Genomic DNA, 12736 nt, shown 5'->3' on the forward strand with positions numbered 1-12736 from the left:
CATATGCTTTAAGGTGAGCATGTGGATGCTTCCAGGACTTGATAGTTAAGGTACAGAATATCCAGAAAAATAAAGCTATCCTATAAAATGAGAAAGAACTAGGGAAAACTGGCTACAGATTTTATTTTATTATTTTGCAACTCAGACATAGGCACGGGTTTCACTGTTACTCAAAAGCACATTGATATTTCTGTTAAGCTTCCCTTTGCATTATTAAATTCCAATATTCACAAAAAAGCTGTAAGGTATTTTACCTGCATGAAACTTCTAAACAGCTGCATAGTTTGCTGTTAAGTCTTGGTCTGCAACATGTTTTGCTAGAGCTCCACATCCACAGGAAGAGAAGCAACAGGAAGCATTAAGCATTGAAACTGTTGACACAAAATAAGCAGCACATAATAAGCAAAAGGACATTATCTTTTACAAGGAAGACGATCAGTAAATGAAGTTTAACATACACTTTTGTCTCGTTTTATAGCCATTACTTGCACTGGCAATCAAACATTCAGCTACAACACTCAGGCATGTGACAGGACATGCTTGTCACTCTCCAACCGAGCCCTGGAATGCCATCCAACTGATATTCCTATTGAAGGCTGCCAGTGTCCTAAAGGAATGTACCTGAACCATAAGAATGAGTGTGTTCGTAAATCTCATTGTCCCTGCTACTTAGAGGACAGAAAGTACATCCTGCCTGACCAGTCAACAATGACTGGTGGGATCACCTGGTAAGTGTGTCAAGTTTAAAAGTGAACAAACTGAAAAGGGAGGTGAGGGGTCTTCATGTCTCTGTCAAGGGTCAACTGCAGTAACCAGACAAGCACCACACAGCTCCTTACTCACTCCAGCAGGATGTGGAGGAGAATCAAAAGGACAACAGCAAGAAACCTTATGGGTAGAGATATAGACAGTTTACGAAATTTCTTTATTAATAATAAGCAAAGCAGCATGAACAATCAAAGCTAAGTAAGGAATTGATTCAGAACTTCCTGTCAGCAGGCAGCCATTCTGACATTTCCAGGAAAGCATGAATTTACCATACATAATGGTTTGTTGGGAAGATGAGTGCTGTAACTCAGAACATCCCTCCTTCTTCCTTCTTTACCTGAGCTTTTATTGCTGAGCTTGATGTGGTGTATTATGGAATCTTTCTTTGGTCAGTGGGCCAGCTGTCCTGGCTGTGTCCCCTCCCAGCCTCCCCTCAGAATGGAAATACTTTGCTTCTCAGCCTCCTCCCTGGCAGGGCAGCCTGAGGAGAAAGAATGCTGGGACAGTGTTCAGCACCAGCTAAAACAACATTGTGTTATCAACAATGTTTTGGTCACAAATCCAAAACACAGCACCACTGAGCTGCTAAAAAGAAAATTAACTCCATTCCAGCCCCAACCAGTACTGTCTCCTTTATTTTTAATAGCATTAATTTATTTTTCAAGACATCTTTTTTGCCCTTTTCTAAACTACAGATATTCTAACCGAGCAGAAAACATTTTACTTACCTTCAGCTTGGAAATGTTACAAAGAAAAATGAAAAATAATAGCTGAGATCTGATTATTCCTACTAGGAGATTTTGTCAACAGCACCTAGCTATATACAAACTTCTGAGATGACTTGATAGACCATTCTCATAGTGACAATTGCCTACTAGTGATAATAGGCATTGCCTTTCTAAACTGATGTTACTGTGTAATACAAAAAGTGAAGAGACAAGTTGACTCATATTCCACTTCAAAGGATGGGAAGAACTCGGTAACAATAGTGAAACATTTTTAATAAAAAAATTTTGCAAAAAATCAAAATTTCTTTCACAGAAGAGATTTTCATTGATTTTTCTTTTTCTTCCTAGCTACTGTGTTAATGGGAGGCTGAGTTGCACAGGCAAACCTCAAAACCCTGCAGGTATGAGTCTGATATTGTTTACTTAGAAACTTTTTCTGTCTTTTATGTTGTAAAATTACTACTTCACTGTTCTCTTCTATGTTAATTTCTCCTCAATGTTATTTTTTCTTCCATTTTCCTAGAAAACTGCAAAGCTCCTAAGAAATACATATCATGTTCTGACAATTTAGAAAACAAGTATGGAGCTGCATGTGCCCCTACCTGTCAGATGCTGGCTACTGGAATTGAATGTGTGAGTCTCACAGCTCTGGGATATTTATTCTTTTGAGAGAGGTAGAATGTTCTAGTTGTTACTTAGAACTAGACTACATTGCTTCTAGTGAAATGAAAGGAATATTTTTTCTTACATGATGCAGTTAAATATCAGGCCGTGGACACAAAAAGTACACATATATTTAAGAAGTGGTTAAAGAAATCAATTGCATTAATTAATGAATGAAATTCTGTTAGAATAAAAATCCATTAAGGATTCTTAACTACATGGCTATAATCTCTAGCTCAGGTACTCCATAAGATGTGACTCCGTCTCAATGGAAATAGGGGGTTTATGCTTTCTGTTCTATTTTTTCTCAACTCTCAGCTGATTTTGATCACAGAATGCAGGAGACCTGGGCTAGGTGAAAATCTGGGCTGTCCTGATAGGCCTTTCTTATATTAAGGAAACAGACTAATTGAAAGAATAGCAATAAGTTTCCTTGATATGAAGAATATTCTGTTGTACTGTTTCTGAAAGACTGGTAGATGGAAAATATATTTTTCAGAGTCTTCAGGTATGTTTAGTATCTCAGACCACAATTATATGTTACAGCTTCAGTGAAACTAGTTCAACTGACAGCATATTAATACAAGGAACAGCACAAAACTAAAAGCAAGCCCAGACAGAACCTAGCACAGGTTTACTCTTGACACTGTTCACATCCAGGATAAAATGCATGTCACATTTTTTTCTTTTTGTTTTGCAATCTGTTGGCCTTTCCCAGATACCCACAAAGTGTGAATCAGGCTGTGTCTGTGCTGATGGCCTCTATGAAAATCTCGATGGCAGGTGTGTGCCAGCTGAGGAGTGTCCGTGTGAATATGGTGGCCTTGCTTATGGAAGAGGTGAACAAATCCAGACAGAATGTGAGATCTGGTAAGAATCACAGGGTTTTTCATTGCAGGTCCTCTGTTTCACTGAAGTGTACAGTCACATAAAATTAAGTGTTTAACTGACTGGAGAATAGGAAATGGCAACAGCTGAAAGGAAGAAATACAATGACAGAGTACAGGGATTAGCAAGAGAGAGAAGCTTAGCATTTGATAATATATGTACGGATAAGAGTCATTGTACCAGCTTCAGGGGTAATTTCTGCCTTAGGTATGTTCAGGAATAAAGGCATCAGTAGGGTTTGTGACTGTAAATGATATAAAGTCAAGTATTATTAACAATCCACTTAAGTAAAGATGAGGGTAAAATTTTTCTTCTTTTCTGTATATAAAAGCAATCACCCCAAAAAGATTCCCATCTCTTTAGCAGCATTCTCAAAGTACTTGATTCACTTTCCAGTTACTAATCTAGTACCAAAAAAAAAAAAAAAATCAAACAAAACACTCCCCAAACTACACAGAGCAGTGACTTCTGATCTTGTTAAGAGCAAAAATAAATGGGTTTTACATACTATTTCTTTCATGAAAAAAGCACAAAAATTGTTTAAGATTTCTTCTTTATTATTAATTCATTTTCTAGGCAGTCCATAAATTTTAATTCTGGTTCTTATATTGACTGTAACTTGGTCTCAGTGTACATAAATCAATTAATTGAACATGTTGTCGATAAAAGTGGATATCTATAAAAATAAGCAGGTGAAGATGGCATTTCTTTGAAATCTGAGTGTGGTTTCTCTTCTCACTTCCAGCACTTGCACAAAAGGCAAATGGAAATGTGTTCAGAAAACAAGGTGTTCCTCCACCTGTAATCTGTATGGAGAAGGCCACATCACCACCTTTGATGGACAGCGTTTTGTGTTTGATGGCAACTGTGAATACATATTAGCTATGGTAACCTGCTTCCTTCTGGTTATTGCAGCAGTATCTCAGCATCAAGAAATAGCTGGATTTAAGAGACTAATAAAAATATGCTAGGATGCATAAACAATACAGCACTTTGAATCTTTATAACCACTTACTGAATTTCTATATATTATGTTTATTTCAATGCTTAGAATGAAAATATTTTGCTTCTAAAAAACCATAATTTTCATGCAATTATAACCAATTTTAGATTTTTTAAAAATATGTTTAGATAGTCATTGTATTCTGTACCAGATAAATATGTCTTTTAGGGAAGTTACATCAGTTTGACCAGCAAAGCAGAGGTCATCACCTCCCAAAACAGAATTATTTGTGACATTTTAAGCATCCTGTATTTTTTTATATTTTATGTTTTAAGTTGGAAGACTTCAGGCACAGTCTATTGAGCCTTTGTGCTACTAGTGGTTTGTTTTGGGGTTTTTTTTTAGGATGGCTGCAGTGTTAACAGACCCATTTCCTCTTTCAAAATTGTTACTGAGAATGTCATCTGTGGGAAATCAGGAGTTACGTGCTCCAGATCCATCAGCATTTACCTTGGGGTAAGCTCTTCTTTCTGCCATTATCCAGCTGAATAGATTTTAAGACCAGGTTTTCTTCCTTTTTTGGAAGCTTTAGCTGTATCTTAAGAGAAAGGTCTTGTAAGTAAAATTATGTGCTAAACCTAGAGCCTTGGTTTTAGTAGGAAATGCCATAGCTGTTTGTTTGGGGTTTTTTAATTCTCATGCTGTGTTTCATTCTCCAAGAATCTTGTCTATGTAGAAGCCAGGAAATTTTGAAGTTTACTCTGCAGTGAATTGCTCAATCAAAAAATACTGTTTTCCTGCTGCAGTATCACAGCAGCTGAACTTCAGTGAGGAAGATACTGAAACTTGATAAGTTGTAACTTCCAGATAAATTTTCTTCCAGAATCTGACAATCATACTGAGAGATGAAACCTTCGCTATTTCTGGGGAAAATCCTGGTATAAGATACAAAGTGAAAAAGAATGCCCTTCACCTGATGTTTGATATCATTATCCCAGGAAAATACAACATGACCCTTATTTGGAATAAGCACATGAACTTCTTCATCAAGATCTCCAGAGAAACACAGGTATTGCAAAATAATTTCCTTAAAGTGTCCCTTCATTCAAATTGAACATTTGATCATGGTTGCCTTGAATCTCTGTGATGGCAAAGGTTTTCCAGAAATGCTACCAGCAATTCATTTTTATCCTTATCTCCAAAACAGCAGAGATCTTCACAAGAGGCTAACTTTTAAAGGATTTCTGTACTGCATTCAGGAAATTTTTGAGCTAAGTGTTTGTAATTTATGCAATTGCACATTTGAATTTGATCTCTAAATGGTGACAGTTTACAGTTTAGAGGAGAAACCCATGCACAAGTATGTTATGAGGGAGTATTTGTAGATGACATTCACTCCTAAAGCACAGGAAACAGTCAGCGATCAAAAGGAAAGGTGAGAATTGTAACTTGCTGAATTGATATTGGTGCTTTTATTGAATCTAGGAAACAATCTGTGGTTTGTGTGGTAACTATAATGGCAACATGAAGGATGACTTTGAAACTCGAAGCAAGTACGTGGCATCAAACGAGCTGGAATTTGTCAACTCTTGGAAAGAGAATCCTCTCTGTGGGGATGTGTACTTTGTAGTGGACCCCTGTAGCAAGAACCCTTATCGTAAAGCATGGGCAGAAAAGACGTGTTCCATCATCAACAGCCATGTTTTTTCTGCCTGTCACAATAAGGTAAGAATTTATTTGCTCTTTTTTTTTTATTTATCGGCATAATCTGTATTCTTCCAAATACTCACACTCCAACAGGTGATTTTCTGTTTGGCAAAATGTTTCAATAAAATACATATAAAAATGTTTATGGCTCACATTTATGTTAATTTTCTTTTTTTTTTATTTGCACTTCACCAGCCCTTTTGTGAACACAAATGCTAAGTATGCTATTAACTGATTAGTTAAAACTACAAGAGCGAAAAAAGAATGAAGACTTAAGAATCAGGAATTAGTCAGTCTGTTGGTGATGCCTGATATTGATCAATGCATTTTCAGGTGGTAAAAACCAGTGAGAAATGTGGATAATGCTGCAGTGGCTATGCATATACCTAGAGTATAATAGGCACAAAATAATCTTGGAAAATGAGTCCCTTCCTTTTGCCATGCAGGTGAATCGGATGCCCTACTACGAGGCGTGTGTCCGAGACTCCTGTGGGTGTGACATTGGAGGGGACTGTCAGTGCATGTGTGACGCCATCGCAGTCTATGCCATGGCATGCTTGGAAAAAGGCATCTGCATTGACTGGAGGACCCCTGAGTTCTGTCGTGAGTTTCCTTAAGCTCTCCTTAAACAGATTTAAGAGATTTTTATTGCCAGTGTATTCATTTGGCAACATAGGAAACTTAGTAATAACTACCTCTAAGTTTGCATTTTGTCTGTGGGCAAAGAGTATACCTCAGTCACCTGGGTTTTGAAATCTGTACTTTACCAAAATATTTTAACTCTTTTTACCATGGAATAATGAGAGAGAAAATAATGTGGTCACAGAAAGCAGAATTTTTCTTCTGCTGTCAGTGTATAGTGCACGGTGAGTTTGCCAGCAGAGAAAGCATGAAATTGTAAAAAAAATGTTTTGTTTGAGCTATGATGAAATCAATTTCTGTGTGGATGTCAAGGGAATGTAGACAGCTGTGTTGCTGGAACACTGTAAAACAGGAAAATGACATCAAGGTGTTCCAAAACAGCAAATACAAAAAAAAAAAAAAAAAAAAAAAAAAAAGAGGATGAACATGCTATAAATCCATGTTAGAGTTGACATCTTTGATGGACTTCTTTCCACATTTCAGTATTTTGCGTATGAAAAGTTGTGGAAATGTCTGCATACGGTACTTGCGAAAAAGAAACTGACTTTCAGGAGTTAAAATACATATTTACATCAGAAGCTAATCACTGCAGTGAAGGTTTCTGTATTCCAACTGTTAATTAATTTTGTCTTTCTTCTAGTTCTTTGAAAGTATCATGCCATTAATTTTAAAAAGAAAAATCTTCTCTCTTGCTTGTCCTTTCTTTAGCTGTCTATTGTGAGTATTACAATTCTCATAACAGAAAAGGAATTGATGATGCTTTTTCCCATGGCTACAACGATGACAAATGCACCTGGCACTACAGGCCTTGTAACTGTCCAAATCAAAACTACAAATATGTCAACATTGAAGGTAATAACCTCTACTACTGCAAACCAGGAAACAGTAACATAATTGTTTTCAGTGCTGTTTGGTGTTTTTTTAATCAGTCATACCACAGTTAAATAATGATAATCTAAGAGATGTTATTTTTGGAGAAGTTTTACTGATATTTCCCTTACAAGTAGTGTTCTAAATACATAATCAATTCAGTAGATGTACTTTATTTGGCTTTATATCAAGCTCAGCCTGTCTGTAAGAGAAATTCTGACTTGCACCAAATCAAAAGAATGCACTGTACTTAGGGAAGAAAACGTGGAGAGAGAAATTAATTTTTTTATTAAACAGATGGATGTAGCTGAAGAAACTAAAAAAATTCCTACATAGACAAAACCTCCTTCTGAGGGTAATATTGGAAATACTTACCTGAATAGATGATGCTGAAATTGATACTATTTTTTAATAACAGATATATAATAGATTCAATTATAAATAGTTCTCTCAGAAATGTAAAACAAATTTCTCTTCCCCTTTCTTCAGGCTGTTACAACTGCTCTCATGATGAATACTTTGACCATGAAGAAGAAAGGTGCATGCCATGTGGTAAGCAGCATTTCTTTCTCCACAATGACTTGAAAACCTTAGTACAACATTTGCACAGACTCACAGAGGATATTTTTCTAGTATCTCTCCATAAATGAGTGTCCATCTAAACATAACTTCCTTTCAAAATAAACCCATTACTATACTGCTTGTAAAATAGAGTATTGGTGTTCTAATCTGTGTGAGGCACAGGCCTAGCAGAGCTGTGAGTCTCAGAGGTATTCAACACATTTCACAGAAAAAAAAGGGAAACATGTAGCAGAAGAGCAGATTTAGCTACTGGACTCAATAAATACATTTCTAGATTTTTTTTTTAATTAACTTGAGGCTTATTACCATATGGCTTATTTCCATGAAAACCTATCTTTATTTTATAAGGTTTTTGATAGACTCTAGCTGGACAGTTTGGATTTTCATGCAGATGTAAAAAAACCTTAAGAACAAAATTCCCATTATAAAATTCTATCTTTTGTAACCAGGATCTCAGCTAGTGATCTTCCTTACATAGAAAACCATGTTCCACTATCCCTGAAAACTGAGGTGCCCTTAGCCATAAAAGTCATAACAAAGATAGTATAAACTTACTAGTGTTCATTATAATAATGAGATGTATTGATGTCATTGTAATTAAGTCCTTTGATGTGAATTTGACTGCTGAAATATGTAAGATTAAATACTTTCAGGAATACCTCAGTAATTAGCACAGTTCCTAGAATCCAATCTGATCAGATTTGCCTTATCTGGGATACTTTAATATGTTTTTATTCACAAATATGACCCGTTTTGCCTTTATGTAACAGGTCAAGTAAACGTTACCACCACACCCGAACCATCTTCACCTTCACCAGGTTAGTTTACACAGTTGACCAACCAGTGTGTAACTTACACATTGATATTATGTCCTGATAAGTGTTTTTGGAATCAATAATGTCCTTTTCTGTGTGATATAGCAGCATTATGAGTTTCACATGCATAAAGTGAAATTATGAAAAATACCCTGGTACCATAATATCCTGGGCTGCATCAAAAGCTGCCTGGCCAGCAGGTCAAGAGAGGGAACTGTGCTCCTCTCGGCTCTGATGAGAGCCCACCTGGAATGCTCTGTCCAGCTCTGCAGTCTTTAATTCAAGAAAGACAGAGGAGGGGCACAGAAATGACCAGAGGGCTGGAACACCTCTCCTCGTGAGAAAAGGCTGAGATTTGGGGTTGTTCAGCATGAGGAGGAGAAAGGTCCATGGAGCTTTGTGGCTTTTCAATATTAGAATGGGGCTTATAAGAAAGATGGAGCCAGACTTTTTAAGTAGGGCCTGTTGTGATGGGACAAGGGGTAATGATTTTAAATCAGAAGAGGGTAGATTCAGACTAGATATAAGGATGAAATTGTTTATGATGAGGCTGGTAAATCACTGGAAGATGTTGCCCGGCGAGACTGTTGAATCCCCTTATCTGGAAGCATTCAGTTAAGGCTGGAGAGGCCTTTCAGCAACCTGATCTAGTTGAAGACATCTCTGCTCATTGCAGAGGGAGTGGATTAGATTATGGTCTAAGCCAACTCAAGTCATTCTATGATTCCATGATGAAAAGGATCTCACAAAAATTTATGCCCAATCTTACTAGGGACTGGCCATACAACACTTCAACAATTGAAGAGAGTCTTGATGGAAATGTGTGACTGACTATACCAAAGCCCTATAGCCTGATACAGGAAAAGAATCTACATATCTTGATCTTAAATTTGTTAGAAATTCCATTAATTTCCCTGAAGACATCAGATATTGGAAAACTTTATACTGTGGGTTGTGGGGATAATAAAATTATGGATACTATTTGATATACGATTGGAATATTGTTCCACCTCTGCTGATATAAACAAGTGTTTATGCCAAATTCACTTTAAAGTGAAGAAAAAGGTATAAAGCCTCTCCAAGAATACCTGTTTAATGTATTCACTGCACATAATAGCAAAGGAAGCAATGGATAACAGCTCTTCAAGGTTTAATCTAAAAGGCAATGGGTTTTAATAGTAGCTATTGCTAATAGCTATAAAAACACTTGTTTAGCTTTAGAAAAATTCCATTAATATAGATATGTTATCAATAGGTTATTGGGGACTATTTCTCATCTTCTAATTTTGATTTTTTTCTCTTAGTAACAACAGTGCAGCCTAAAGTAACAAGAAGCTCTACCACAAGCACACTTCCAATAGTATCTAGTATTTCTTCTGTAGCAACTGTATCACCTGAGACTACAAATCCAACAATAACTGCAAAAATTACAGTTCCAAGAACTTCACCCTCACCTCTTGTCACAATAAAGTCAACTACTGGTAGGTTTTTAGTGTTATTGTCTAAAATAAGTTTTTATAAGCTTGTTCTAAACCTCTGTACATCATTAAGATACTATTCCTAGGAATGCATTTCAAATTCACACAACATCCAAGCATTAGACTCTAAGTCATGAAGCAGGCAAAGCAGGCTTCCAGAAAGGAGTTTGTATACCAGAAATGTTCAGAATTGTAGATTGAAAGTGCATAAAAATATATAGGATATAGGCATTAGGTTAAAATGCAACCAAAAACGGAGTAATCTGAGAAAGACAATTAGAAGTTCTATAAGCAGTGAGCAAGCCCAGCTCCACTTGGGTTTATTAGCTCAGTTTCAGCCTCTTTTCCACTGGTTCATTTATGGAGTTTAAGGAGCACCCAATCTGTTGACTCTGAATAATGCAAGCAAGCCCCAAAGCAGAGTCACACAGGTATCAGTGCAGCATCTTTGTCTAGGCTTCTAAAGTCCTGTTCTCTGGAGGATGACTCTGCCAGCATAAATTACTTTCTGATTCTGTGGCTTGTGGAGCCTCATTTAGCCTCATACCAACATGCACTTCAGCTAATAAACCATCTTGGACCATGGCTGTCAGTGAAAGCAGAGGTAAAAACAGGTCCCAAAGGAGTAAAAACACATGAAAGCTGACATTGTGACAGATGATTTGTGCACTGAGGCAAGGAGAGTCCATAGTATGATGTTATTTATTAAATTGCATAAAGCTGCAAGTGGGGCTGATTTGGAACATAATAAAAGCCAATGGACAAAGCCCATATGGCTTTAGCCAAAGTGACAATAAAGATAACTACTTATAATTAAACAAATCTAATACAGAAAAATACAGAAAATGAGAAGAGAGACAGACATGAGACAATTGAAAACAAATAGAAGCTCAGAAATATTTGGTAAGCTTATGAGAACATGAATACAACAGTCGTACTGAAAATACTTGAAAAATAAAAAAATATCTCTAAAACATTAATATCTTCTTTGTAATTTATCTGGTTTTAATTTTTCTATGAATTGGTTACTCACATTATAATTTTACCTTTACTCCAAAAGAACAAACAACATCAATTTTTACCACACCAAACATGACCACAACCATCACTACCCCTTCCATAACTACCTCAGTGAAAAGAACCATGGCCACTACACCAAAGTCTGTTCCCTCATCACCTCCTGCCTCATCAACCGCTGCTTCAACAGAGACAGAACAAGTAGGGGTCACCTCACCACCCTTCAAGACCACCACCAAAAGGGAAACGGCAACCTCCTCAATACCTACTCAAACCACAACTCAGAGCACAACTTTCAGCCAGCCTAAACTAACAACAGCAGGTAAATAGCACTTTCTTACTTCTGTCAGGTGAAGCCATCACTCACATGGTATATGTAAATATACTCCTTATAAAAAAAGCCAAGCATTCTTACTAGTGGTTGTAACACTGCTAACAGAAAGGAAAGGACATAGACAAGCATGATTAAAGTGGAAATTTATCTTGTCACTGGAGCAAGCATCTGACCTCCAGTTAGGATGTTAAAGCTAACATTTCTCTTCCAACACTTCCTCCAAATTTAGACAAAATCTCTCTATGCCTCAAAGCAAGTTCTTGAAAACTCACAGACCACAGAATATGTATTACCCCCACCCCTGTATATTTCATTGTAAGAAAAACTCCCCCCAAATTATTAACTAACCTTTTTGAATGCCTGACACTCAATATACAAACAAGGACAGTCTCATCTGAGGCTGTTTGATGACATGAATTGCTACATTAGCAACTGACAGGCTGGGACAGTGTGTGGTGGGAAGTCTACTGTAGTGGGAGGGCAGCTGTACACTCTTTCCCAAACCCAGGTTTCTCCCACAAAGTACTGTTGGGGTGCATATATCTTCTTGTGCAAGCAATTAGGAACCTTCCTCTAGGAACCTTACCAGTTCCCAACCATTACTAATATTCATTTTTTCACCACAGAGAGTGAGGGAACCGAAGCAACCACTCTGCACTACCCAGAAGGTGAGTAAAAGGGACTAGAAAGATGCCTTTGGCCTAAGACTCTGCTTCGCTTACCTCACCTTTTCCAGATGATGGTCTTGCCCAGTTTGGAATATTTGGGAGGGGAAACGTGCATCCAACAAGGCTCTTCTTTCCTCAGGAGCTTCAGAAAAAGGCGAGGAATGTCAAATTGTCAGAGGCGCTCTTCAAACCCACTCTCAATCAATTTGTGCTTTTCTCTCTGCAGTTGTCACGCACATAAGAACAACGTTCACACAGCCTGTGCAGCACCTCATGACACAGACACAGACTATCCCTGCCACATCCACCAGCAGCACCTCTGTCCCGAGAGAGACCAGCCCTGCCACCAGCCCAGAAGTTCCACTGACAAGGACATTTCCAAGCTCAGTCTCTTTGCCTGTCACTTCAGCCTCATCTACTTCTTCCCTCTCCTCAACCCAGCTGGGAACATCATATCCTGGTAAGGCTCCCTCCTGCCCTTCTTGCTGCTCTGCCTGCTTCTTCCAGCTCCCACCCTTCTCTTCTAAGCAGCACATCCCACAAAGGCTTCAGTTTTGGTACTCGTTCTCGATTCCCCCTGCTATTGCCATGGGACACCAGCAGGTCCTGGGGCTGACCCACGCATGACCCTGA

At 37.7% G+C, this 12736-nt stretch overlaps 1 protein-coding gene across 1 annotated transcript in view; it reads left to right on the forward strand.

The window, feature by feature from the left end:
* The window catches only part of MUC6 (mucin 6, oligomeric mucus/gel-forming), a 44749-nt gene that overhangs the window by 18212 nt on the left and 13801 nt on the right, over positions 1-12736 (forward strand). Inside the window, exons 17-31 of the mRNA XM_038139100.1 lie at positions 479-728; positions 1845-1897; positions 2020-2129; positions 2878-3029; positions 3793-3934; positions 4396-4506; positions 4874-5059; positions 5476-5715; positions 6144-6300; positions 7048-7191; positions 7699-7761; positions 8562-8609; positions 9911-10087; positions 12062-12103; positions 12330-12563. Coding sequence (XP_037995028.1) covers positions 479-728; positions 1845-1897; positions 2020-2129; positions 2878-3029; positions 3793-3934; positions 4396-4506; positions 4874-5059; positions 5476-5715; positions 6144-6300; positions 7048-7191; positions 7699-7761; positions 8562-8609; positions 9911-10087; positions 12062-12103; positions 12330-12563 — 2109 coding nt within the window. The remainder of the gene's footprint in view (positions 1-478; positions 729-1844; positions 1898-2019; positions 2130-2877; positions 3030-3792; positions 3935-4395; positions 4507-4873; positions 5060-5475; positions 5716-6143; positions 6301-7047; positions 7192-7698; positions 7762-8561; positions 8610-9910; positions 10088-12061; positions 12104-12329; positions 12564-12736) is intronic.

The sequence above is a fragment of the Motacilla alba genome, chromosome 5 (genome assembly GCF_015832195.1).
Source record: "Motacilla alba alba isolate MOTALB_02 chromosome 5, Motacilla_alba_V1.0_pri, whole genome shotgun sequence".
NCBI lineage: Eukaryota > Metazoa > Chordata > Aves > Passeriformes > Motacillidae > Motacilla > Motacilla alba.